This window comes from Lynx rufus, unplaced genomic scaffold, assembly GCF_022079265.1.
Source record: "Lynx rufus isolate CCGP_SWC_20201006 ecotype Redwood Valley unplaced genomic scaffold, mLynRuf1.p SCAF_13, whole genome shotgun sequence".
Taxonomy (NCBI): Eukaryota; Metazoa; Chordata; class Mammalia; order Carnivora; family Felidae; genus Lynx; species Lynx rufus.
The window spans coordinates 31,977,508-32,003,298 of record NW_025814827.1 but is presented as its reverse complement, the minus strand read 5'-3'; the positions used below and the strand labels follow the sequence as shown (position 1 = coordinate 32,003,298).

At 50.1% G+C, this 25,791-nt stretch overlaps 2 protein-coding genes across 5 annotated transcripts in view; one reads left to right on the top strand and one right to left on the bottom strand.

The window, feature by feature from the left end:
* Nucleotides 1-10,522, top strand: part of STARD9 (StAR related lipid transfer domain containing 9) — a 122,762-nt gene extending 112,240 nt beyond the window's left edge. For both annotated transcript variants that reach the window (XM_047075224.1, XM_047075225.1), the window contains 7 exons: nt 6,684-6,801; nt 6,992-7,113; nt 7,368-7,432; nt 7,601-7,803; nt 8,039-8,118; nt 8,308-8,466; nt 9,023-10,522. In XM_047075224.1, coding sequence (XP_046931180.1) covers nt 6,684-6,801; nt 6,992-7,113; nt 7,368-7,432; nt 7,601-7,803; nt 8,039-8,118; nt 8,308-8,466; nt 9,023-9,124 — 849 coding nt within the window. In that variant the 3' untranslated portion in view covers nt 9,125-10,522. The remainder of the gene's footprint in view (nt 1-6,683; nt 6,802-6,991; nt 7,114-7,367; nt 7,433-7,600; nt 7,804-8,038; nt 8,119-8,307; nt 8,467-9,022) is intronic.
* Nucleotides 10,523-12,149: 1,627 nt separating this feature from the next.
* On the bottom strand, nt 12,150-24,503 carry CDAN1 (codanin 1). 3 transcript variants are annotated; one of them, XM_047075226.1, is made up of 28 exons: nt 24,414-24,503; nt 23,695-24,185; nt 23,258-23,464; nt 22,889-23,058; nt 22,643-22,756; nt 22,482-22,560; nt 21,956-22,076; nt 21,689-21,798; nt 21,133-21,222; nt 20,418-20,493; nt 19,683-19,888; nt 19,251-19,371; nt 18,969-19,115; nt 18,692-18,858; nt 18,256-18,343; nt 17,913-18,002; nt 17,683-17,737; nt 17,339-17,472; nt 17,154-17,257; nt 16,746-16,904; nt 16,309-16,372; nt 16,037-16,115; nt 15,729-15,877; nt 14,484-14,591; nt 14,304-14,367; nt 13,955-14,136; nt 13,589-13,696; nt 12,150-12,968 (listed from the first exon to the last, which is right to left on the bottom strand). In XM_047075226.1, the coding sequence occupies exons 1-28, from the start codon at nt 24,501-24,503 to the stop codon at nt 12,843-12,845; spliced, it is 3,699 nt and encodes a 1,232-aa protein (XP_046931182.1). In that variant the 3' UTR covers nt 12,150-12,842. The 3 variants fall into 3 exon arrangements, with proteins under 3 accessions (XP_046931182.1, XP_046931183.1, XP_046931184.1); XM_047075227.1 differs by having other exon boundaries at nt 23,258-23,461; XM_047075228.1 differs by lacking the exons at nt 12,150-12,968; nt 13,589-13,696; nt 13,955-14,136; nt 14,304-14,367 and having other exon boundaries at nt 14,513-14,591; nt 15,776-15,877.
* Nucleotides 24,504-25,791: the final 1,288 nt, after the last annotated feature.

Sequence of the window (25,791 nt, the reverse complement as noted above, 5' to 3'; positions counted from 1 at the left end):
TTTCATATCTAAGAAATTTTTGCCTAATCCCCGGTCACAAAGATTATGCCTATATAGGCAAACATACCTCCTATTATTGTGCTTTGCTTTATTATGCTTTGCAGGTAATGCATTTTTTTACAAATTGAAGGTTTGTGCTGTGTAAGACAAGTCTGTCCGCCATGTTTCCAACAGCATTTGCTCACTTTATGTCTCTATGTCCCATTTTGGTAATTCTTGAAATATTTCCAACTTTTTAATTATTATTATATTTGTTATGACCTGTGATCAATGATTATGACTCAAATAATGGTTACAATATAAATCTCAAATAATGGTTAGCATTTTTTATCAATAAAGTATTTTTTTAAAGTTTATTTATTTTGAGAGAGCATGAGCAGGGGCGGAGCAGAGAGAGAGGGGGAGAGAGAGAATCCCAACCAGGTCTGTGCTGTCAGTGCAGAGCCCAACAAGGGGCTCAATCTCACGACCATGAGATCATGACCTGAGCCGATATCAAGAGTTGGATGCTTAACTGAGCCACTCAGGCACTCCAGCAATAAAGTACTTTTAATTAAGTTATATGCATTGTTTATTATTATTATTATTATTATTATTATTATTAATTTTAGAGAGCACAGGCAGGGGAGAGGGGCAGACGGAGAGAAAGAATCTTTTTTTTTAACATTTTTAAAAAATGTTTATTTTTGAGAGAGAAAGAGACAGAGTGTGAGCAGGGGAGGGGCAGAGAGAGAGGGAGACAGAATCTTAAGCAGGCTCCAGGCTGCGCGCTGTCAGCACAAAGCCCGATATAGGGCTTGAACTCACAGACCGTGAGATTATGACCTGAGCTCAAGTTGGATGCTTAACTGACTGAGCCACCCAGGCACCCCGAGAAAGGGAGAATCTTAGGCAGGCTCCACTGTCAGCATGGAGCCGGATCCATCCCACAATTCTGGGATTGTGTACCCAAGCCAAAATCAAGAGTCAGAGGCTCAACTGACTGAGCCACCCAGGTGCCCTATGTATTGGGTTTCTTTTAGATGTAATGATAGCACACTCAGTAGATTATAATATAGTGTAAACATAACTTTTATATGCACTGGGAAACAAAACAATAATCTGACTCACTTTATTCCAGTGATCTGGAACCAAACCCACAGTATCTCCAAGGTGTGCCTGTATTTTCTTTTAATAGTTGTATGCTGGGGCGCCTGGGTGGCTCAGTCGGTTGAGCAGCTGACTTCGGCTCAGGTCATGATCTTGCGGTCCGTGAGTTCAAGCCCCGTGTCGGGCTGTGTGCTGACAGCTCAGAGCCTGGAGCCTGTTTCAGATTCTGTGTCTCCCTCTCTCTGACCCTCCCCCGTTCATGCTCTGTCTCAAAAATAAATAAACGTTAAAAAAAATTTTTTTTAATAAAAAATAAAAAAAAATAGTTGTATGCTTTTAGTTCCTAGGTGTAGGTCTTTGATCCATTTTGAGTTAATGTTTGTATTTAGTGAGACAAAATTAGGAGTTGAATTTTGTTCTTTTGCATGTGAACATCCACTTGTCCCACCACCATTTGTTAGTAACTATTATTTCCCCCCCATTGAATTGTCTTGGTGCCCTTGTCAAAGATGAATTGACCATAGATGTATGGATTTATTTCTGGACTCTGAATTTATGCCATTGAATTATATGTCCGTCCTTATGTCAGTACCACTATTTTGATTACTGTAGCTTTGTAGTAAGTTTTGAAATCAGGAAGTGTCCAACTTTATTCTTTTGCAAGATTGTTTTGGCTATTCTGAGTCCCTTGAATTTCCATGTGAATTTAGGGATGAGCTTATCAATTTCTGCAAAGAAGTCAGGTGGGATTTGGATTTGGATTTCATTGAATGTTTGTGTCATTTTGGGGTGTATTAAACATCTTAATAGTAATGTCTTTTGATCCATGAATATGGAGTATCTTTCCATTTATTCAGGTCTTCTTTGTTTTCAACACTGTTTTGTAGTTTTCAGAGTATAAATTTTGAATTTGTTTTATTCAATTTATTATTTTATTCCTCTGATGCTATAATAAATGGAATTGTTAATTTCATTTTCAGTTTGTTAATTGCTACTGTTTATTTTTGTGTATTGATCTTGTTTCTTGTACCCTTGCTGAGTTGATTTTTTTATTAGCTCTGATAGTTTTTTAGTAGCTTCCTTAGGACATTCTGTATACAAGATCATATCATCTGCCCCTGTTGTTGTTTTCTTGTTTAATTGCCCTGGGTAGAATCTCCAGTTCAATGTTAATAGAAGTGCTATGAGAGCACACATTCTTGTTACTGATCTTAGTACTAAACCACTCAGCCTTTTACCATTAAGGATGATGTTAACTTGTGGACAGTTGTTATCAAGTTGAGGAAATTTCTTTCCAGTCCTAGTTTGTTGAGTGAGTTTTTATCATAAAAGGGTATTAAATTTAGTCAAATATTTTTTTTGTAACTATTGAGATGATTGTGTGGATTTTTTCTTTTATTAATATGGTGTATTACATGATTGATTTTTGTATATTGAACTAATCTTGTGTTCCTAGGATAAATCCCAGGAATGGTGTATACTTGGTCATGATGTATATAACTCTTTCTGTGTTGCTAGATTCACCTTCCTAATATTTTGTTGGGGGTTTGTGTGTTGATATGCATAAGGGAAATTGATCTGTAGTTTACGTGTGGTTTCTTTGGTTTTATGTCAGGGACTTCTAGAATGATTTATGAACTATTCTCTCCTCTTCTGTTTTTGGAAAGAATTTGTGAAGTATTGGGTGTTAATTCTCTAAATGTTTGGTAGATTTGAAGCTAATGAAACTATCTGGTCTTGAAATTTTCTTTGTGGGAATTGTTTTGATTACTAATTCAATATCTTGTTAAATGTCTGTTCAGATATTCTATTCTTTTTCTTCCTTTTTTCAAATTTTTTATTAAAAATTTTTTTTCTAGTGTTTATTTTTGAGAGAGAGAGAACGAGCGGGGAAGGGACATAGAGAGATGGAGACACAGAATCTGAAGCAGGCTCCAGGCTCTGAGCTGTCAGCACAAAGCCCAACGTGGGGTTCGAACTCATGAGCCATGAGATCATGACCTGAGCCGAAGTCGGACACTCAACCGACTGAGCCACACAGGTGCCCCTCAAATTTTTATTTAAACTCTAGTTAGCTAACATATAGTGTCATATTATTTTCAGAATCTATTTCTTCTTGAGTCAGTTTTGGTAGTTTGTGTCTTTCTAGGAATTTGTTCATCTATCTAATTTGTTGGTGTATAGGTATTACACCAACTCATTTATTTTTTATTTTTTCACTGATGTAAATATTTAAAGTTAAAATTTTCCACCTGAATGGTACTTTAGTTATATCCCATAACTTACATATTTTATCTATTTTTTATAGTAATTTTGCATTTTCAGTTTGTATTTCTTCCTTAATCCAGTTCTTATGAGTTCTTAAGAACTTTTTGGTAGAAAGCCTCCTGTGTTTCTGATTTTATTATTAATTTTTAGTTTGCTACGTGTTGATTATGAAAGAATCCAGAGAAATATGATTTCTACTTTTTTAAGTTTATTAAGGTTTTTTCATTATCAGTATTCCCATGGACATCAACTTATTTATTTAATTTATTTAATTTATTTTTTTGAGAGAGAGAGAGAGAGAGAGAGAACACACATGAGTAAGCAGGGGAAGGGCAGAGCAAGAGGGAGAGAGAGAATCCCAAACAGGCCCCACACTTAGAGCCTGACATGGGGCTCAATCTCATAACCATGAGATCGTGACCTGATTTGAAATCAAGGAGTCAGATGCTCAACTGACTGAGCCACCTAGGCATATCTTCCCATGGACATCTAAAAATTTTTTGTTGTTTTATCATTATGTGGTCTGTTTGTTCTCTGCTGTGAGGGTAAATATGTGTCTTTTTTGTCTGATAATCTGGAAGCCTTTAAAAAATTCTTTCCATGATCACTTTTATATCTTCAAATAGTCTTTATTGCTTGATTTAGCAGTGTTGTTACCTTTATAAAACATCAGGAAATCAATGTATTCTACCCTTTTTTTTCCTTTACTTTTTGTCAGAGTATTTCTACATTGTGTATAATGTTTGCATTCATAGAGTTGTTCTTCGGCTAGATTAAATGGACTCTGCTCACTTCTAGTAATTTTCCAGGCATTTTTATTCCTCCCTAGTGATTCGTCCCCTCATAATTTCTTCCAGAAAGACTCATGGGCCCTTTCTCTTTGGTCCCTGAGTTTGTATTTGAAATTGTTTAATCGCTTTTATACTTAAATGACAGAACATCTCTTGGTTGCATTCCTACGAATGAGATTGGTAGGTCAAAGGGTATGTACATTTTTAAATTTAAAATATGTGGTAGATGTTTCCAAAGTATACCAGTTTACACTCTTAAATAATACTTGACCACTCTGCTTAACAGAGCGTTGCCAAGGGTTTTTCCTTCAGTCTTTGGCAGTGTGATGGGCATAAAATACGCATTTGCAGTTCTCCTCGTGTCTAAGATCGAGTGTGTTTTCAGATTCTTAAAAGTTCTGTGTCCTTTTGCTCCATGACAGTGCACTATATCCACTTCTCGAGTGGGTTAGTCTTTTTGGTTTTAGAGGCCCTTTTTATATTAAGAAAATTATCCTTCTGTTTCATTTGAGATACCAGTGTTTTTTCCTAGTTGTGTGTTTTTATTTTGTTTTTTTATTACTACCTGGAAATGTTACTTTTTAAAGTTTTTTAAATTTATTTTGAGAGAGAGAGAGAGAGCATGAGCAAGGGAAGGGCATAGAGAGGGGAGAGAGAATCCCAAGCAGGCTCCGTACTGTCAGAGCAGAGCCTGATGTGGGGCTCAAACTCACCAACTGCAAGACCACGACCTGAGCTGAAATCAGGAGTTGGATGCTCAACTGACTGAGCCACCCAGGCGCTCCTGGAAAATGTTAATTTTGTGTTGCCTGGTGTTTACCAATGTTTTCCTTCATGGCTTCTGAATTTTATGCCCTGTTTAGGAAGTCATATCCCCACTATAATTTTTTTAACTTATTCTTTTCTTATAGTAATAATAAATTCTTTATTCCATGTATTTTTGAGCCACAAAGCATGAAGAGTTTATATTGGCATGATGTATGAAATGGGTCTCTGATCCATTTTTTTCACATGGTAGCTAGTTGTGTCATCAGTATTTATTGATTAAACCATGGATATTTACTTTTGGGAGTCATCAGTGTAGCAGGGGGAGCAGATGGAATCACTTAGGAGTATATAATGAGTGAGAAAAGAGGGCCTAGGCCTAAGTCCTGAAAGAATCCCAGAATATCGATTTTTGTTTGAGGAGTCTGAGCCAACACAGGAGAAGGAGCATTGCAGGGAGAGGTGCCAAGAGCCTGGGGACTCAGGAAGTGATTATCTTGAGTGAAAGGGAGAGGCTGGCTGAGTGGAAGCTCACGGAGAGGTTCAGTAAGGTGGGGACTGGAGTTGGTGATCAGCTTCAAGCACATGGATGTCACAGGGACCTGGTGACTGCTGTTGGGTGGAGTAGTGAGGCAAATGTTATGTTCAAGCAGGTTCAGAAGGGAGTGAGAGGTGGGAGATGGTGAATGGTGACCGTTGATTCAAGAAGCACGTGTGTGAAGGGTGGGAGAGCAAGGACCCATCTGAGGAAATTTTTTAAAGGTGGGAGAAATATTTACATGCTTGAGTGCTTGTAGGAAGGATCCAACGAAGAGGGTGAGGCAGAGGCAACAGTGAAGGAGGAGATGATCAGTAGTGGAAAGTTCCCAAGAAGATGGCACAAGACTTCAATCTGAGACAGAGACACCTGCTTAAAGTACAAGAGACTATATGTTGCAGCAGAGGAATGGAGACAAGGATGGAGATAGAACTGTCTGTGTTCACCTCTTCTTGTCTTTAGCCATAGGTTAAAAACTGATAGAGGTGGGATGGAGAGTGCCTGTCAGGTCCGGTAGAGGTCAAGGTCATGTCACTGAGTTGCCAGCTGAAGTAAAGGTGGGAGGACTGTATTGCAGATCCAGAGATCATCCCGTCTGGTTCCAAATTAGGACCTTTGGCTTAGTTGCTGTATGGGGTTGGGGAGGTGAGGCTTGGGGAAGTTGGGGCCTAGGGTCAAGCTTTTCACGGCCCGTTGCTTTTCCTCCCCCTCCCACCTTCCACTTGGGCTCCAGCCATGGCCTCATTCGTGTTGCCACATGGTAGAGCCCCCAAACCCACTGAGGCTCCATACCAGGTCCTCTGAGGCTCTGTTCATTTTGATCCCTTTTGGAGCTCTCCTACAAGCAGTCGTTGATCCTGTGGCTTGAACCATAAGGAGAGATTGTCCAGGGACTGGTTTCTATTGCTCTTGGCTTCTGGGGGACATCCAACCTCCTGTAATCCCAATGGGGAAGATTTTTTTTTTTTTTTTTTTTAAAGCAGGCTTCATGCACAGTACAGCACCCAGCACGGGGCTCGAATTTAAAACTGTGAGCTCAAGACCTGAGCCGAGATTGAGTTGGACACCTAGCTGTCTGAGCCACCCAGGCTCCATGGGGAAGATTTTTTTGATAGAGCCTCTACATTGGAAACTATTGGGATAGTTCAGAGGCAGAGGAGATAATTCTACACAGGCTTTCTGGTGCTCTGCTTTATCTTCCTTTGCTCTGGTCCTAAACATCTTTTCTGCAGGGGGACACACACTTGCCTGATTCCAGTGACTCCTGGATAGGGGATGTTCGGGGACATTCTGCAGTGAGGAACAGTCAACTGAGTCTGGCTGGATCCACCTGGAAGAGCTTAGCTTACAGTGAGTGGTGGGGGTGAGGGCATGCAGCTATCTGCCCGGTTTGGGGACTTTGGGGGCGGAGGTCCTCTAGATCCTTAGGGAGTCATTAGCCCGAGGTTATCAGCCCCGAGTCACTGTCCCTCAGGAGGCTGTTGCTGCTCTGAGGCCTCGATGCTCATGCTGTCTCACGACCTCTGCCTGTTCACTGCAGGCCGCAGAACCTCCCTGGGCAGCTGCTGCTGCTGTCCGTCCAGCCTGTCCAGCCTGGGGGCCTACCTGTCCTCCTCCTATCAAGATTTGGCCAAGCACATCGTGGACATCTCTATTGCTGACGTGAGGAGCGATTCCGCTTGTCCCCGTGGTTCCTTTACCAGCCCTCCGCCGGGTGGGGAGGGGGGGGAGGGAAAGGAGGGAAAGAGCAGGGCAGATGAGGGCCAACTTCTTTCAGATGAGGGTTAGGGCTTCTTTGGTGGCTCTCCATCTTGACAGAAAGGGAATTCAGCAAACACTGGCCCTAGTGACTGACTAACCCAGGGGTCTGCTTTGTACCGTGCCCGCTCACTTGGGTGTGATCCCTGTGTCTGCAGGTAATGGCTGCTTGCTCAGGTAACCTGCACAACCTCTTCAGCTGCCAGCCAGCAGCTGGCTGGAAGTAAGTTCCTTGTAGTGTCTTGTCCTAACCTGTTGTCCTGCTTGTCCTCTTTCCTCCTTTACCTTCTCTGCCCCGGCTCCCTTGAGTCCCTCCCCTGAACTGCCCCTCTATGACCCAGGAGCCCAGTTCTCACCTCTTCTTCCTCTTCCCCACCCTCGGTGTTCCCAGCCATCAGGGTGAGGAGCAGGAGGTGCATCTTTACTACAAGATGTTTTCTTCTACTCGGCATGGCTTCCTGGGGGCAGGCGTGGTTTCCCAGCCACTGTCTCATGTGTGGGCAGCTGTGAGTGACCCCACCCTGTGGCCGCTCTACCACAAGCCCATCCAGACAGCGAGGCTGCATCAGCGGGTGACCAACAGCATCAACCTTGGTGAGCCCAGGGAGGGCTTCCCATGGGTCCGGGCCAGGGGCCAGGGGCAGCAAGGGTTGGAGGTGGTCCTCTCGGGAGGCCAGGTGCTCACACGACCTCCTCTGGGTGGCTCAGGCTAGGTCTGCCTGTCAGGTTGCAGAACGACGGGATATTGGCGGGCGCTCCTGGGCTGGGAAGGATTTAGGACTAGGTCTGTCCATGCACCTCCTGACTCTCCCCATTCTTGACCCCCCAGTGTACTTGGTGTGCAGTACTGCCCTGTGTGCCCTGAAGCAGCCGCGGGATTTCTGTTGTGTCTGCGTGGAAGCTAAAGAGGTGCCTGCCTCGCTGGTGGTAAAGATGTGGGAGGAAGTTGGGCTGGAGTGCTGTTGAGAGGCAGTCACTGTGGGCCTCAGGTCTTGCAGGGAAAGGAGGGTGCGGTGGGCAGGGATGAGGATGACATGAAGCCTGTCTGGCTGCACTGGAGCCTGTCCTGGTTTGATCCACTTTACTCCCTGTCCCCAGGGGCACCTGTCTGTCATGGCGGCTCAGTCTGTTTATGATACATCCATGCCGAGACCCAGCAGAGACATGGTCCGAGGGGAGATCCTGCCCAGTGCCTGGATCCTACAGCCTCTCACTGTGGAAGGAAGGGACATCACTAGAGTCATCTACTTGGCCCAGGTGATCCTTCCTGTGTGGCTGGATGCACAGAACGCCTCGGTGTGACCCCACCACCCCGCGGGAGTTTTCTGTTCAGCTGCTCAACACCCTTCAGTGCCCAGGCCCTGTGTCCCCAGAGCTGGAGACTCAGGCTTCCTGGGCCACAGTGCGGGGAGTCAGTGGGGAATCGAGGACGGAGGAGGGGGACAGAGTAGGTCAGTCTTCTCTGACTGAAGTTGCCGTTACCAAAGAGTTCGGTGGCCTTTAGACCCTCTGTTGCTGAGTCCTTGGGAGATAGCCACGGTGAGGGAGGAGCAGCAGCCTCAGCAGAGCAGAATGAGCAGGACCCATTCTGTTCTTGCTCCACTCCCAGTTCCCCAACGTGACCTTTGTCACCGGGAGGTGAAGCCCATGCCTAGATCTGAACAGCAGAGCCCAGGGGCCTGTAAACTCCTGGACCGCAGAGGAGCTTTTTGCATCGCAACAGCCTGGGTGACTACCTGGGGCTGACGTGTGGCCTGGCGTGTTCTCCCCGTCTGTACACACCTTTAACCCTTCCCTTTCTGCTTTATTTCAGGTAGAACTTGGTGCACCGGGCTTCCCCCCTCAGCTCCTAAGCTCCTTCATCAAACAGCAGCCACTGGTTATAGCCAGACTGGCTTCCTTCCTTGGGAGTTAGCATCTTACTGTCAAGATGGTGCTGCAGAGACGCAGGTGCAGGATGTGCCAGTGATGCCAGGTGGCTCTTGTCATTCTCTGTACAGGATGCAAGGACAGGCGAGGCTCCTGGTTGTGGCTGACCAGGCTGACCAGCACTCAGACCTGAGTTGCCAGCAAAGTCCCGTCAGTACTTGGGTCACAGCTAGTGCCTCTGCAGAGCGAGGGGACCTGAGTTCCTGGCCCCAGGTAGCCAGCATCAGTGAAGCTCAACTCACCTCTTTGGATTCCTCGACCTCTCTTTCCTCTCCGGGACATCGTGGCAGGCCACTTGAAGACCAGGACTGGGCGTAGCCAGCAGAGCCAGGAGAGGGCAGTACTCTGGCCCAGCCCTCAGCCAGGGAGGGAAGCAAGCAGCCATTGACCGGGACTGTTCAGAATCCGTCTCCAGCATTCAGCTCCACTGTGGACTGCAGTATTGGAAAGTGCCAAACCAGAAAAACGGTTTAAAAAAACAACTGCACAAACCATTTGGAATCGTTTCTCCTTGCATTTTTACAAAACGCTTTATTATTAATTTTTACTTTTTCTTCTTCGTTTCCTTCACAGGAGAGGACATTTGGGTCTTTGCCTCAGTCAGGAGTATTGAGCAATGCTCAGTCTTGGAGCTGTCACTCCAGAGCTCAGGAGAATGGGAAAGACCACTGTAGAAGCAGGTTGGACAGATTTGAGGCCAAGGAGGGGAACCTAGCCCTTTGAGGAGGGATGGGGGTGGGCAGCCCAATGTTGGCTGCTGACAGGGCAAGAGGAATTTCAAAGAGCTGAAAAGTTGTTTATTGAAGACTGGAGAGCAGATATGAGAACTCTTAGAGGAGGTAAGTGATTCATTAGGAGGAAACTCAGTTCTGTTCCTTCCCTCAGAGCCTTGGTGCCAGCCTTCAGTGGTCCCCTGAGCGTCCGTGCTGCTGTGGTCATATGTGCTATTCTAGGAGGAGATGGGGAATGGGCTCGGTTTTCTTGTACCTTAGCCTGCCTAAACTTGAGCTTCGAGTATTCAGTACGATTACGTGGAAGTGGTGGGGTGGGAGAGATTCCCAGCTTCCATTCTGGTGCCCACAATCTTTGGCGGAAGAGGGTGACCATATGGGGATTGAAAAGGTCAGTTTCTGTACAGTATAGCACAGAGATTTATTGTTTCTCAAAGTGTTTGCAGGATTGTTTTTCTTTTACCTCAGATTGTTACTCATATATGATTGAAGACTTTTTAAATTGCTTTTAAATGTATTTTTCTGGCTAATTTTTTTGGTATATTTAACACCCTATTTATGTACTCCCATCTCTTTTTCATATAAATCTAAGTCCATTGATTGAAAAAGTCAGAACACTTGCAAATTAAAGGTCCATGGTGTCCTTTCATTTAGTGAAGACTGCGGTGTCCCTTGAGCTCAGACTTTAGTCTGGAGATTACAATGGCAGCAACAGCTCACGGCCCGGTTTCAAGCTATACAGTTCACACGAATGTACTGAGTTCTTTCCATGAGCTCAGCACGACTTTGTGTGTGAACAGCCCTGTCAATTACCCAACTACAGCCAGCTGTAGCCAAATACGAACATGAGAGAAGATTCCAGATCAGTTATTGCCACACACCAGTGACCATGATCCCCTGGAAGGAAGCTCTTTAACAACAGGTGAGTACTTCTGGGCTTCTGAAGCAGAACTGGCAATGGGAAGCTGAACATACGGGTCCCCAGAGGCGATCGCAATCCCCTTCCTACAATAGCCACACACCAGGCCTGAGTCAGCAAGCTAAGGAATATTAATTAACTGAGGCTGATTCTGTACTAAAGATAATCCAGGGACCCAGCTCCAAATGATCACGAGGAAGTCAAATTTTGGCTTGGATAGGTGGCTTTCTGACTTCATCAGAATACCCTGAAGAACTTGTTACACCCCAGAGTTTGAGATGCGGTAGTCCTGGAGCGGGGCCAACGTATTTGTTGTATGTCTGGGAAGTCCTGAGGCTGCTGGTCTGGGGACCAGCCACACTTTGAAAACCAATGTTTGAGACAATTAGTAGAGAGCAGGTATGTAGAAAGGAACGTAATGAGTTCACTGTTTCACTGTAATTCTATCTTACTGCCTAGAGAATGGGCCTTTAAGGTTCACACAGGCCACTGTGAAGTTTCCTGAGCTGGGCCCACGCTATATTGAATTGAGTGGGCATTAGCCCAGCATCCCTGGGGCTTCAGGCTTGCCTCCAAGCTCCGCCTACCTGTCCCACCTACAGAGAGCTGGGTCCTCTGAAGTGGCAGCTTCTTACCTCAGGGCTCACCTTCAGAGAGCAGTGCTCTCGTTAAGCCACATGGGTGCAGAAAGATAAAACATTTCTTGGCTCCCAGGCATTCAGAACTTCCTGAATTTAGTATAAATGGATTTATAGGACACATCCTATAGATTAGTGTAAAATGGATTTAAAGGACAAAATAAAGGCCTTTGAAGATAAAAAGATTATGGAACAAAAGGTTCAGCTGCAGAAACCTGTAAAAGGAGCAGCTGAGGGACGGAAGTGGCTTTTTAGGTGCTGAGGGACCTTTCTGTGCTGAGGGCCGTCAGGACTTCCCACCAGCTTTCCTCAGGTGACAGACACAGCAGGCCCTTTCGGCCTTGGGTCGGCCTCTTTGACAGCTATGTACTTTTCCCCCAGGAACTACACACGGACACACAGAATTTTGTGACACGCTTCAGGAGGGTTCCCTAAGTACCCTCTCCTTCCTCAAACACAGCCTGAATCTGTGTGCACTGCCAATGTAGAAAAGGAATGAATTTTATAGGAGTGAACTTCATGCACGTTATCAAGGTAGCGCTTTTTAGTCCAAACTTAGAGACACACAGAATGCTTTTGTTCTGAGCCAAATGCAACACCCCCAGCCCTAACAAGCCAGCACAAGGGTTGCTCTGCCCTGTCAGTGCCCACCTTCAAGCCCACCTGAGACTACGGCCTTCTCAAGGGAAGAGCCAGATGAAAATAACTAGACATGAAGCCCTTGATAAAGAAAATGGTTTATTTTAAAAAGCTCTAATGTTCTGCCCTGTGTGTAGCCCCTGAATGGAGTTACGGTTGAGAGTTAGTACCTGCACAGGGCTGAAGGCAGAGAAGGTGCAGGGTAAAAGCTGGGCTTCTGGCAGGTCAGCCCCACCTCACGTACTGTGCATTTTTAAGGAGATGGCAGGCAGCCTAGCTCCTGGTGGTAAGAAAACGTCCACTCCCCAAGATTCATGTTTTAACTTTACTCACGAGTTAAGCAGAAGCCATTTGCCTCTGTCATGATTTCCAAACCACAGAGTTTTAAGGGATGCTGGGGTAGCAGCAAATAGGGCTCAAGTCCTGTGTCAAGCCCACACACGTCATTTAATAATCCAAATAATAAATGCCAACTCTTCTGCTCCAGGACTGGAGTCTGTCTCTAGGCTTTCCCATCACAATCCTGAATCTGGTGAACCCTCCTCCTTCCTCTAGGACGCGGGCGGTGAGCCTGCAGTCAGCGTCAGTGGGATGCCGGCAGCCACACGCTTCCTTCACATGTGAGCAGGAAGCCTGACTTACAGACTTAGCTGCTCCCGCGTCAGCAAGGGTCAGCGGTGAGCACTCCGAGGGGGGCACGGGGCCTCCTCCTGAGGCACAGTCCGGCTGGGCTCCAGGGCTCTGGTCAGACACCTGAGGCAGGGCCACTCCCCAGCCCTAGCTCTGGGCCAGCACAGTCCCCCGGTTTGTTTGCACCAGCTCACAAGCTCTTAGCTGGGGTTCTGGCATGTGAGGCTCAGCTAGAAATGGGTTGAACAGTGTTGCTAATTCTTCAGAGAAGTCCTGGAATAAGCAGAAAGAGGACAGACAAGGCTGACACATAATTCTGGATGGTACATCCTTTCTATAAAACTCAATCTCCAATATCTAGCCCTTGCTAACCAGTGAGTAGACAACCTTATTTTTTCCCAACGGCCTTCTACACTGAAATGGACATGACACCTTTTCCCATTAGTCCTCTGGGGATGCTCCAGTTCCAGCAGGGAGAGGGGAATCTGACAGGAGGCGCAGAATCATCTAGTGAGTACTTACCACCAACAGATTTCATCCTGACAAACCCCAGGAGGTATACACTATTCTGCCCTAGATCACGATAACATTCAGTACCAGCTGAGATTCAAATCTAGGTTATTCTGATTTAAAAAACCCATACTCACCTTGCCGCGCTGCTTTCCAACTACCTGCCTTCCATCTTCCTTCCTCCGCTGGCACCCTCTTTCATACAGTAGCTACTCAAATGTGAAAAAGGCACTCCAGAACAGCCACACCATTTCAGGGTGGTCCTGAAGATACCTCATAAAGTCCACTGAGCTTTGGGAAGATCCTAAGAATGCCTGGGCCCCACCGCTGGCCCCATTTCAGGAGAAAAGGGACAGATGGATGAAGAGATGAGGACTCCTTACCTTTGGCCACTGGGCATCATGGAGGCTGCCCAGGCAGGCCTCTATCTCTGTCCGTCCCATCAGCCCTTTCTCTACCAGCTCCCGGAGCAAGAACAGCAGCAGGTCCCACTGCAACACACATGGAGAGCGTCAGCGGGGTAGGTTGACACAGCGACCCTGACTGATCCAAAGGACAGAGCTGCTGAGGAGGAGGAGGAGGAGATCTGCAGCCCATGTGAGCGTATTAGAGGAAATGAACACAGCGCCAGAAAAGGTGGAGTAAAGGAAACACACACACACAGCAACTGGGGTGAGGGTGGGGGGTGTCAGAACAGGAGTGCAGGGGGCTAAAGAGCCCACCTGCCCTCCTCCACCGCTCTAGCTCACCTCCCTTGGCCGAGTGTCTGCCAGAAGCCCCAGGTTTCTTGGGCTCAGCAGCAGCTGCAGTGGAACCGGCACCTGAAAGTCATCCTTCCACAGGGAAAGCAGCATGTGCAGGAGCCTGCGAGCCTGTCCTCTCTCCAGCCGGTGCTGCACCGGGGGCCCGAGGACAGGGATCTGGTCTGCCACTTTGGGCAAAGAAAAAAGTCAAGCTTTGAGAAATGGAGGTAGGGTCACCTAGCTGGCCCCTGGGAGGTAGAAGAGAACAAAGCTCCATGTTTCTAATCTAGCTTGTACCAAAACCTGAGATCTGGGGGATGTGACACAAGGGTGATGTAATGACAGAGAGCCATACCAAGGAGGGATGCTAACTCCACCGAGCACTTTGCCAGATGCTGCTCTGCAGGCGGGCACAGGAACTGTGGAGAAGAGGCTGGACGTTAGCACTATCCTTACAGCAGCAGACTTGAGCTGATGCAGCTCTGGTGACTAGCACTGGACAAGGACACAAGTACAGCGTCGTGTTAGGTCTCACCTGGCGGCACCGCAGTGTCTGGCCCAGCTGGCCCAGGAGCTGCTCCAGATGCTCCGGAGAGACTCCCTCCTCAGGGTCCCGGGGCCCCACAGCCAGAGCGAGCACATCCTGGAGAGAGCAGGGGTGGAAGCAGAGCGAGACTTCATACCTGGCTGGGACCGAGGAGGCCACCGAGAAGCCAGTGGAAAGAGGCAGAAGGAAAAGGAAGACAGGGTCCCCGGATGAAGCGGCCGGGCCAAGGTGCCTTAGACCTGGGACTCGGGCAGGACCGCACAGCTGGGAGAAGCCAACCAAGTGGACAGCAACAGAGGGAACAGATGGAGCAGGTCAGCTGAGGGACAACATGCTGCCTTGAGAGCTCAAGAGATGTCACTCGTCTTGGGACAAAGCCACACCCATCCACTTCCCAGAGAGCCTTATCCTGAAAGCATTTAGGAGAACCGTCTGGCTACGTGTTATATTTTCTATCCCCTATGCTTCTCTGTTCATCTTCTTGGGAGAGTCCGGCTTCAGTACAGAAAACCACTTAGCCTTTTCTTCCCCCCACTATATACTCTCCATTTTTGTCATTCCTTCTTAGTCCCTAGTCCTAATCTTTGGCTCCACCAAACAGTAAATAGTTGAGGGTTTGCAGGCCTTAACATCTCTGCTGCTGTAGCACAAAAACAGCCCTAGACAATTCATCAGTGAACAAGTGTGGCTGTGTTCCAATAAAACTTGATTTATAGAAATCAGCAGCAGGCTGGACTTGGTCCATGGGCTGTTTGCTGAGCCCTACTCTAGACGGTATCTAAATTTTTACAATCAAGAGCAATGGTAGTTTATTCTTACTGCCTACAACTAAATAAGCATCACATCCCACATATGATAACATTTCTGAAATCTTGTGCCAACACAGGTGACTGCCCCCTTTGAGGCTTTCCTACTACAGCAGACGTCCGCTCCCCCCAGACCCCATCACCTCCCATGCAAGCAGTATGCAGTCCATCGGAAACTTTCGTATCTGTTCTTTTCCCCTTTTGGGTGATTCAGGTACCAGAAGTTAGTGAAAAGCAATTAGGAAAACCGTTCAGTTCAGCTGTGCCCTACCTAATCCCGTTCAGTAACGAAGGACACCGAACTAGCTGCACAACACAGAAAGCGGCTACACAAAACACTGCAGCTGACGTGAGGAAGGAGGGAGACCAGGAAAAGAGCGGGGAGAAGGGAGAGGAGAGGGGCGCAGGGAGGAGGGGAGCTGTGTACTTTGATCTCGGAGATGAGGTGGGAGGGGAGGGGAGCGTGGTGCTCACAGGCTCGGGAGCAGCCCCTCCGCTCCCCCCGGGCAGCTGGTTCAGGACCCTGGGCTCGAAGTGTGCGACTCACTGCCGCCTTCACCTCCCTCCTGATCAGTGCTGCAGGTCAAAGGGAGAACAGAAGAGGGGTCACCACACCAACCCATGCCCATCACTGTTTCCAACTGGTTTATGTTCCTTCTCCCCTAGAGGCCTCCCATTTTCTGCCAGTCCACTTTGGAAGAACTTGGTCAGCCACTCCCCTGTCCTGGACCTTACCTGTGATGTTGGCTGACAACCAGGCACAGGCCTTCTCTGTCGCAAGCCCCACAGCAATGTTCTCTGCGCTGCTTAGAACCTGTGACCCAGAAGAACTGCAGCGTCAGGGGCCAGGGGAGGCTCAGGGATGAGAATGAACAACAGCTCAGGTGTCCCCAAGGCCGGGACCAACCCTCGGACCCATCCACCACCTTCATGCACATGTGACCTGCAGCGCAACTCTCCCACCACCAAACAGCAGCCCGCGGGCTCCAGGCCTCCTCCCTACTTACAGCTGCCGGGGTCTCCTCGGGAAGCAGTGCCCGTACTGCCCCAGGGCTCTTCTTCTGACAGAACCTGAAAGGAGACAGAGTCTGTGATGGCTAGAGGTTTTGGCCTGGCTCACAGAAAGAAAGGCCAAGTGCACCAATCAGCTGAGCCAGGAGGGCTCTGCCTTGGTGAGAGGTGGGCAGGGGGTTAAGAGAAGCACTGTCAGCTCTGGGCCCACCCCTGATCCCTGACGCTGGGAGGAATGGGACACCCAACCCCCCATTCTTCCAACTCAACTTTAGACTTTGGGTCCTAAAGCCTAAGATATGTACCTACATAGGAAGTGAAAGAAAAAGGGGGTTTCAGAGAGGACGTGGAATAAAAAGAGATGAGTTTGTGAAAAAGAAAAAGTCAGGAAAAAAAAAGCGGAGAGTGGGGATGAGGGTCTGGCGTCTCTTACTCCCGCCCCCGGGTCAGTGCCTGGGCCCCGTGGGGGCACAGCTGGGAACACAAGATCTCCAACAGCTGGGCTGGATCACCCCCTTCCTGTCCCTGCGTCACCAGCTGCTCCTGAAGAAGCGACTCAGCCTGGCGTACCAGATCTGCCACCAGTGTGGCCCTGCAGCGGGGACAGAAAAGCTTGAAGGTGGTTGAGGGAACTGAATCAGAAAGGGGCTGCAAATGCAAGGAAATCTGGTCAGAACTAACCTCAAATAATGTTAGCAGTTTTAGCCTCCCCACCATATCCTTCCCCTCAAGCTAACTTTCCTCAGATTGGCAATACAATGTTAAGAGTTGAGGGGGTAAATGGTAAGGGAATGAGCCTGGCACCTTCCACACCTGCCTTCCCAACCCCTTCAACCCTTACTTGATGTGTTTGACACAGTTAGAGCCGATTCTTTCAGCCACAAATTCCACAGTCCTGCGCAGGGAAGGTGGCTGGTTGTGGAAAAAGGCTTGGGCCAGCTGTGCCTGTGGGGAAGAGGCAATGGCGCATGAAGAGTTTCCTCTCTCTTCCCCCCTGGATGTCCCCTGCCTCTGCCCTGCCCTTACCTGCAGCCCCTGGGTGGTCCGGGGAGGCTGGGCTCCAAGACCCGTGGTGGTGGTGGGAGTGATCTTCCTCACAAAGCCTCCACTCCGCCCACTGCTGCCTGACACCCACGAAGCGAGCAGTTTTCGGAGCTCTCCTGCAACAGGGAAGCCCAACTGCTTAGTTCCAGAACCACCCCTACCCTCCCAGGCATCTTGGGACTTTAAGTATTTGTGGAGTAAAGAGGCTGAGGCACCTGGGGAACGCCTAAGAAGAGAACAACATATTAGGGTGTTAGGCCCACGGGATGCCTTTTAGGTGCTCATGAAGGGACAGGCCAGGGACTTGAGGACCCTGGGTGCCTCACCAATATAGGGGCAGCAGGTGTAGAGTAGGTGCTGGTCCACCACAGGCATGCCATCCTGGGGGAGAGAACAGGCCAGAGTTAGGCAGGCAGGCTTCTCTTCCTCCCCAGTGTGCCAGAAATGGGACAGTTGGGGAAGAGTTACAGAAGAGTTCAGTCTCTAGGAACTCCCAGACTGCCTGCCTCCTTTATTCCTGCCACTCCCACAGCTTTGGCCAGACCCCAACACTTACCAACCCGTGCTCTGAAGTTACTGTATCCACCTCAAAAGTATCCAACTGACCCTCTTCCAGAAAGAACAGATCCTCAGGGACTGTGGGAATCTGACAAAAGATCAGAGCAGTGCAAACTCCAGTCAGTGCTTCAGAGATTCAACACACAGACCTTGTGGTTCCAGGGTTTGGCCACCAGATACAAAGCAACCTTGCTCTGAAACCATGGTAATTCCCATACCCCCTCTAAACCTTCATCTTCTGGCCGTGACCTTGTTCAGACTCAGACATTCTCCTACTCCCCGACTCCACCCACAGTGGATGCCTCCCTTCCCCAATCTGGATCTTTCTCCACTTGACCAACCTGGAAAAGCCAGCCCAGAACAGCAAGCAGCAGCAACTTGTTAAGGAAACACATCTCCCCCTCGCTTTCCTTTGACAAGACCAAGCTCCTAAACAGTACATTTGTATAAGAAACAGAACGGAATAAAAAAAAAAGCTATCACTGGGAAGGTAATTCTCAAAAGCAGACCAAAAGGGGATGGCTGTCATACAGGTGACCAGGATCTCCCCACCGCCCCTCACCAGATCTGTACTCCCTCTGAGCTCAGCCACAGGAAGAATAAAAAACAGCTAATAAAAGTGCAAAAAAGTGCCCACTTTCTGCCTCTCCCCTGAGGGTAGGTTTTGGCTATGGTACCGCACAGGAAGCACAGGGCCGCTCAACCCTCTTCACTGACAGCAGCTTCAGCAGTGTTCTCCCATGCCCTTGGCTTAAGCCTCACCCTTTCTGGACTCACCGATGTAGGTGGAGCAGGAGAGTGAAGATGCTGCGGTAATAGTCCAGCAGTGGCACAATGTGGTCAGCGAGGGAGAGGAACTCCACCAGCCAGGGCACCGTGAGCACGGCTCGGCGGGCCCGCAGCCCCTGCTGCAACAGCGCCCGCACATCCAGGGCCGGGGGCACCTGGTGGGGCAGGGCTGGGTCAGGGGGTGGGGGGCTGGAGGTGGGGGATGCCCTCCATCTCCAGGGCTCGGCGGCCCCTCCCGGCCCTCCTTACCAGAGCCCCCATTCACCTGGCTCCTCAGGGCCAGAATGGAGTCCTGGAGCTCACGGGTGGGGGGTGGCTCAGGCCCCCGGTATGGCAGGAAAGCCACAAAGCCCAGGAATTTAGCCAGAAGCCTCAGGCTGAGCAGCACCATGGCAAACTGCCTCCGTTCACCCTGTAGGGATCAGGGAAGCAAGATGTCCTAAGCATAGGGCTTCAAGAGCAATTCTGAATCTGTTACCCAGTTCTTGAAAAGAGCCCTTCCCTCCTAGGTCAGAACCCTGTTCTCTCCCTCATTCTGCTTTCTAACCTGCCAGTCCACATCTGACTCCCCATCTTCGTCACTGGGCTCAGGCTGTGGCAGGGCAAGGCTGTTGAGCTCCCGGATCTTTAAACTCAGACTGTCCATGAGATGCTGATTAAACTGGAAGCTAGGAAGTGAAGAAAAAAAAAAAAAAAAAAAAAGACACTGGCAGAGGCATAGACAGAATCGGAATAGAGAGAAAGTTCATGCAGAAAGCAAGGCACAGTGGGGCAGAGAGGGAAGGAGGCTGAGGTTACCAGTGTGGGTCAAAGAACAGGAAAGGAAATGGAGGCAGGAACTGTGAGCTAGAGGAGCCTGGACATCACCGGTCCCACTCTGTTACATTCCAGGCAAAAGAGAGAGAACTGTTGCCCTTCTGGAAAGACAAACCCCTCCTGGCCTCAGCCCTATTCCCTGCACTTTGCAGGGGACCCTTACCTGCTGGCGCTCAGGATGAAGTCCCTGAAGAATCCCTGACAGCCCGGGAAGGTGGGGGGCGGACAGGGTCCCCCGCTGCTCTGAGGGGCCACAAGCCTCTCCTGTAGGCGCCGCAACCGCCCCAGTTTGTCAGCTCCAAGCATACTTAACACATCCGGAGCTTCACCCAAGACCGTGCCTCCGGTGCCACTGGGACTCTGACACATCTGCGCGGCAGGAAGAGGAGAAAAAAAAAACAGTAAGTTTTTCTGGAAAGAAGGACTGAACAAAATAGGGTGGAAGTAATGAACATTTCTGGAATGCCAGCCCTGTATCAGGTGCCACAGGTTTGTTTTTCAAGGTTGGGATCACGGTGTTTTATAGGTAAAGAGACTAACCTCACAAGGTTAGATGTTTGCCTCGGTCACTAGGGCCAGGATTTAAAATCGGGCCTGAGTCCTATGACAGGGCTCGCTCTACTATGGCACAGACCAAGGACAAGGGAGTACTGAGGGCCTAAGGCTGGCAGGGTATGCTGGGTGTGTGAGGAGGCTAGGGAGGCCGTGGGTGCAGGGCACGTGATGGAGGGCTCTGGCTCCCCTCTGGCTGCCTGCATCTCAGCCACCCCCCAAGGAGAACTCCTGTTCAAACTCCAGCCCAGGACCTGCATGTCTGTCCGCTCCATCCCACCATTACCTGGCAGCCTTTAATACCTACTGCCTCCTGTAGATTCATCTCTCCTGCTGGGGCTCTTACCTGGAGAAGTTGTTTCTGGAAAAGCCGAACGAAATGGCTGTGGCTGCAGGCTGCAGAGAGCTGACCCATCATGGCTCTGAGGCATAAGAGGCAGGAACAGAATGTGACAGAAGGAGGAAGGGGGCAGAAATCTGAGACAACGAGCCAATCCTTGGGCCTTTCAGTCCTTACCCAGGGGCGTGAGCAGACCTCAGCCAGAGTTGGCCAGTGCAAAGATGTGGGAATAGGTAAGGGACACTCTCCTTAGCACCAAGATCCCTCAAGGCTACAGACACACTGAATCCACCAAGAGATAATACCATCCCTAATCTTCAGTCTATACTGGGCTCTAGTGAGTGTCATGACTCATGTGGAAGATAGATCACTGGACAGGATATTCTTTCTGCATCTAGCTCTGCAAAGTTATTGGAGCTGCTGAACTAGACAATGAAGAAAATGTTGGAAAGGGTCTAACCAGTGACTTGGGCCAAAACTCAAGCAACCTGGAAAACGGGCTTGGTATTCATCCAAGCATTCACACTCATATAACAAGTCTGAGTCATTCTGAGTGCAAGGAGCTGGCAATACAAATCCCTCTGAGTAGAGGCAGAGTTGCCAATAACTAGAGATTAAGGAGGACACAGAAGGTAGGAGCTATGGGCTATAAGTGGAGGAAGAGCCCTCCTCCAATCAACTATCAGAGCACCACTAAGGTGACCAGTGTGGGAGCACCTACCTGATCCTGCTGCCCAAGCCCTTCTCAAAATCCCAGCCAGGCTCCTCATGCCGATCTTCCCACTCTCGAAGCACCTCAAAAAACACATCCCTGACAGACACAAGAACGCCTGATCAACTGAGGCATAGCTGATCTCACTCCCAAGAGTGCTTTCTCTAGCTCCGAACCATCGAGGACAGGACTATCCACAGCCCCATTCTTTATCCTCTCCAAAGTTCTCTACATGCCAACAACATTGAAGACCCAGCAGCAGCACACAACATGCTTCACATACTTCTGTACACAGGAAAAGCTGAGCTGGTTCTCTCTTGTTTGAGGACCCTGTGACTAACGTCATATACCTGTGAGAAGGCTGCTGAGGTCAGAGGTTCAAGTCCATGGGCAGGAAAACGGAATGAAGGTGTGTAGCCATTATGATACTTGGCAGAAAGGGTGCAGTGGTGCTAAACTACCACCTATTAGTGCCAAACTCCTAGTTTCTAGGAAAACAACATAGGCTGCCTATCCCAGAGAAATGCTGCCCCACTCCCTCCTGAAAGTTCCCTTTTCTTGTCACCTTTGTTTTTTAAAAGTATGAAAGGCTCGGTCACTGGAGAAGTTGGCACGATTGTCAGTTTCTGGCTGAAAGGAGACAGCTTGAGCAGACGGTGGCATCGCCAGAGAGACCTAAAATATGGCAGGGACATTAGGGACTGAAACCCTCACAGATCATGCTCAGAAAACGTCATCTCTGTATTCCTGCCCGGAGTTAGCCTGGTGTGTGCTTGGCTGCCTAAATTATGAGGCTGGGAAGGGTCAGGTGGAGGCTAGGAGGGGTCCCTACCTTGGCAACACTGCCCTCATAGGCAGCTCGGAGGCGGCCTTGCAGAGCTGGTGAAAAGCACAGCAGCCGCTCATTCTCAGCCAACAGTTTTAAGGTCCCTTTGTCCAAGTAGGAAAGAACCCTGCAGGGACAAAAGCACCTATGACTGTGAACGGGACATGGACTGCAAACAGGAAGGTGACATCTGCACGCCACAGAGAACATTATCTGGAACATGGAGCAGGCATGTAAGGCAAAGTCATGGGCCAAGGATTTAAGATGATGGAGGCAAGGGGGAAGAAACGAAACCTTATGGAGCAGGGAAACATTAGACATAAACCCAAAGATCAGATGCCAAGACCACAGACAGCAATTTGATTGTTATAGGAGTTAAATTCATAGCTTTGACCAATAACTACAGGGTCCATGTAGGAAAAGGCCCAAAGTTATTGCACCTGTGTTAAGCACAAGCATTTTACCTCAAGTGGCCAGAGACCCAAGCGAACATTGGGAATAAGGCTCAAATGCCAAAGCTGGGGAAACTCACTGAAACTGATGCTCCAAAACCTGTACTGCAAAGAAGACACAATCATGGACACTCTGGAACAGAGGGCTTTCCAGGGAATCTAGAAGGATAGTACCAAGCTGTCAGTTAAGAACTGTTCCATCTCCAGACCTCATTTCCCAAAAAGAGGCTCACTCACTGACCTAGTGCTCCCGGAATTGGTTCAAGGTCACTCTCCTTCGTGGCCACCATCCTCCGAGCAGTAAGGAGTTGAAGGACGAAGAAAAGCTCCAAGAAGAGGTTTGGTACCAGGTTCTCTGGATATAAAAGGAAGCCCCAGGGTGTCAGGCATCATTTGGAACCAAGGCTCAGTTCTGCTTGCCTTATCATTTCTCCTACACCAAAATTCCGCAGGCATCTCCACTCAAGCGCCCTTTGCTCTCAACTACCTGCGATGCATGAAGAGTAGATGAGGGCTATCAGCTCTAGGCGCTGGCGGGAAGACACTCTGGCAGGGTCAGCGGGCTCAGCTGTGAGGTTACCTGTCCGGCTGGGGAGGGGAGACCCCGATTCTGAGGTGGGACAGGCGGGAGTAGGTGACTGCTGCAGCTGCTTAGAGCTAAGGGGACAGAGAGATGTCATGAGCGGTTCCCCTGGCTTCCCCTCCACAGCCACACTCAGGTTTCTCCAGGGCAGACATCCACAGCCCAGGAAACAGACCCAGGGCTGCTCCCAGGGGCAAACCAATCTCAAGGGAAAAGGCCTGCAGATCCCCCACTGGGAGGAAGCTGACAACCCAGGGAGTGGCAAGGTCATACCGCTCCTTCCTGAGCATCTCCCGTTCCTCTTGCAGACTTCTGCACCCTGGGGGAAGGCCATGGCCCCAAGGGCTAGTGTCCGGGACTGAGGGTTGGGAACTGGGGACACAGTTGATTGGGGGTGAGGTGAAGCAGGTCTTGGGCTTGGACAGTGACCGCTCTTCGCTCACCGGAGTTGGATTGATCCTGCGCGAAGGCTTCGTCCTGCTGAGTAGCCACAGGTTTTTCTCAAATTCGTTATCTTCAAACACCTCCCCCTCCACCACAACAGCGGGGGGGGGGGGGAACTTCGCAAAAGGCCCCTCACCATGTGGTTAACTCACCCCCAACCCTCGGGGCATTCCCACGCTCAACTGCGGAGCGCCCAGCCCTGATTTACTGATTCCCCTAACACAGCCTTCGTGCCACCCCAATCGTGGATGGGGCCTGATTCTCACCCTGCAGGGCCGGGGGGAACCGAGCCTACGGGAGGGAACTCCTCCAGGTTGCTGAGGTTTGGCGGATCAGAGCGCGCGAGGCTGGGGCTGCCGGGGCTGCCAGATCCCCTGGGCCTCCGGCCCCCGGCCCAAGGCGAACTCTCTCCGCTGACCCCCTCCTCCAGGCCCCCGGGGCCGCGGCCTCCCCGCTCGCGACCCGGCCCCGGGCCCCGCCTCCTGCCCCCGCGGCGGGCCGAAGGGGCCTCGGCGGCGGCGGTGCTGGAAGGCTCCGTCGGAGGGAAGAGCTGGCTGCGCGCCCCGCGGCCGCCCCGCGGCGGGCCCCCGGGCCTCCCAGGCAGAGCTGCCGAGGAGCCCGGGGCCTTGGCGGGGGTTGGGGGGCCCTGAGGGAGGACGCGGCTGCTCTGCTCCCTCAGGAAGTTCAGCAGGAATGGCACGAATTCCTTCCGCAGTGGCCGGAGGGAGCTCAGCGCGGCCGCCTCCCCGGGGTCATCCTGAGGGAGAAGCGGGAGAGGGGCGAGAGGGTCAGCTGCCAGCCCGGCGCCACGAGCAGCCCGGACCGCAGGGCGCGCTGAGGCGGGCGGCCCCGGCAGCGGCCCCTAGTTGGAGCGCATTCGGCCCGGGCTGACAGCCAGGCACCCAAAAGAAAAGGGACCGGAGGGGTGGTATCTCACGCGGAAAGCAGACTCGGGCCAGGCCTGGGGGCGTGTCGGCGCTGTTACCTCCGAACTCTGGGCGCTGCGCGCGATCCACCTCACCGCGGCTGCGACCGACACCTCCTCTCGCAGCAGCGACTCCAAAACGGCCGCCATCCCGGTCGGGGCACTTGAACGCGATTGCGCAGGCGCCGACGCGCCACGGGCGGCCTGGGAGGGGCGGGGCCGGCGCGGAGGAGCGACCGTTGGGCCGCGGGGTGGAGGGGCGGGGCTGGGGGTGGGGCCGGGGCTTCCCCAGGTTGAGGTTCGGCTAAGGCCTTCGGTCAAGGCCGCGGCTGGCTCAGTGGCTCCCGGCAGCCAACAGTTGGCCCGCAAAGTGAGGCCGCACCGCGATGGGTGAGGTCCGGTCCCGGCTGCCCTGGCCCGAGGGGCGACCTGCGGGGACCCAGGGACACGACAGGGGAGACCGAGGGGCCGGGAGAGCGGCTGGACGATAAAGGTGAACAATTCCCCGAGAGAGACACCTGCCTTATCTTCTGTGATAAGCACACTCTTTTCTTTCTGGACTTTAAGTTTTCTAGATACAACAGTCACCACCCTAACGAAGTTAGGATAAAATTAGCCTAACCTCATTTGACCTCGTCTTTCTCAAAAGTTTTCAGTCCCCCGGCCCGTGCGACGCCCGCTGTCACCATCAACTGCTCGACCATTTAAGGCTGTAAGACACGATGATTCTTGCATGGAGGCTTTTTATAATCCTCAGCCCACAAACCTTAAAGTTCCTCAGGCCACGCTGCACACAGAAGCGCTTGTCTCTACCTTTACCTTACACCAGGTTATATTATTTGGACTACTCTGCAGTTGAAATGTTAAGAGGCACATTCAGATTAGTTTATGGCAGCTTGAGTTATTTCTTAATTTCTTTTAGAAACACGAGAGAGGCAGCTCTTTGGATGTTGCTACTCACTGAGAAAATCAAGAAAGGGAAACCAGGCAGAGAGCTAGACAGTTGGCAAGAACACTCCAGGCTGAACCACACCAGGCGGGGTGGAGCAGTGCCCATACAGGTGCCTCCTGAGAGTTCCTCTGGTTCAAAGGAAGGTCGCAGATGGAAAGGAGAGGGTGGTAGGGAGCAGGAATCACTCTAGTGATACAAAGGGCGTTTCCTGCAGAAAAGGAGAAAGTACCTCCAGCCAGAGGATGAAGGAGTGAAAAGGAGATCTTAATACACACAGTTTTGTTACTTCACCTTCAGTTTTATTACATGGGAAACCATCTCATATCCCAGAACTCTCGTTTTTATCTACAGGGATACTGAACACCTAGCTTCTATTCAGTCCAGGACTTCTTTTTCTAGGTCACCTCTGGATGTGGTACTGCATTTATAGTAACACCTTCTGTTCCCTGTTGATCTTGTAACCTCTGGTGCATTCAATAACTTTAT